This window comes from Martes martes (assembly GCF_963455335.1).
Source record: "Martes martes genome assembly, chromosome: 13".
Taxonomy (NCBI): Eukaryota; Metazoa; Chordata; class Mammalia; order Carnivora; family Mustelidae; genus Martes; species Martes martes.
Genome location: NC_137901.1, coordinates 44442204 through 44443606, shown reverse-complemented (window position 1 = coordinate 44443606; position 1403 = coordinate 44442204). Strand labels below are relative to the sequence as shown.

Here is a 1403-nt window from a genome sequence, read left to right as displayed (position 1 = left end):
GATTTGGCGGAAAAGGACTTAATATTATCAACATTAGTTTATATGTAAAATATATATAATATTTGTATAATATATATATAATATAATATATATGTATATAATATATGTATAATAATTTCTTTTATTATTTACATCCAGAGTGACTGAAGTTAGCACTAAGGAAACTTAACTCTGGCATTTACTTTTTTTTTTTTTGACTATTATAAAAATTTATTTAACAAAAAAGTTCAATATGAAAATGCATACGACCTGATTTTTATATTGTAGTAAAACAGGTCCTATGGAGAGGGGAAATGTGGAAGCAGTTGATTCTTCTGATGAACACATCCATTGTTTATACTCATTCTAAGGCTTCTAACATGATGATACTATTTCCTTGCATTACCACTGTTCCAGTATTGTTCTGTTGCCCACAAGTTGCCATCTCCACACATTCATCTATCACAAGATTCATAAACGGATCGAACCCCCGCAATATTCCTTGAACATGTCTGCCACCATTTAATTTCAATGATAATTTCTTCTCCATAATTTTTTTCAACTTGGGAGGGTGAGCTTTGCTCATGGTGTCTACTCGGCTAGCATTTACTTTTCTTAATGAATGCTAACTGTTGGTATCTCAAGGGAGTTGGGGTGGGTAGTTCTGGAAGGGCACTGAAAAGCAAGGGTCATGTTCCCTTGCCTTTTGCACACTAGAGATTGTGGAACTGACATTTTACCAGATGTACAGAGGACTTAGGGAGATCTTAGGCTGTAAGGTGGTCAAGGGTTTTTTCCAGTGTTAAACAGCAGAAGTAAACAGTAAGTTTCTTAGAATATAAAGAAATAATCTGGTGCTTGACTACTAGCTCCCCCCTGAAAACGACATGCCTACTTGACTTCCTTTTGAATTCTGGCTATGTTGGCTCTCTTTATTCACATTCCATCTAATTCTTCTCCCTAGAAGAGCTAGAGAAAGATGTAAATTTGTGGGAGGAGATCCTATGGTAGTGCACTTAAAAGCAAGAGAATTCGGGGCACCTGGGTGTCTCAGTCAGTGAAGCTTCCAATTTTTTTTTTTAAAGATTTTATTTACTCATTTAACAGAGAGGGAGAGTACAAGCAGGGAACGCAGCAGGCAGAATGGGAGGGAGAAGCAGGCTCCCCGCTGAGCCAGGAGCCAGATGTGGGACTCAATCCCAGGACCCCAGAATCACGACCTGAGCCGAAGGCTGCGGCTTAATGAACAGAGCCACCCAAGCATCCCGAAGCTTCTGGCTCTAAATCTCAGCTCAGATATTGATCTCAGAGTCATGAGTTCAAGCCTCGTGTTTTGGAGCCTACTTTAAACAAACAAACAAATAAAAAAGGCAAAAAAAAAAAAAAAAAGAAAGGGAAGAGAATTAAGTATCTTAGTTTGCAAA

The 1403-nt window shown here is 37.8% G+C and overlaps 1 protein-coding gene across 1 annotated transcript; it reads right to left on the bottom strand.

Annotated features, from left to right (window-relative positions):
- Positions 1–340: 340 nt before the first annotated feature.
- On the bottom strand, positions 341–565 carry LOC308354614 (small nuclear ribonucleoprotein G-like; the record flags this gene model as incomplete). Its single annotated transcript, XM_080822182.1, has 1 exon — positions 341–565. One exon carries the CDS (start codon positions 563–565, stop codon positions 341–343), a length of 225 nt encoding a protein of 74 aa, XP_080678308.1.
- Positions 566–1403: the final 838 nt, after the last annotated feature.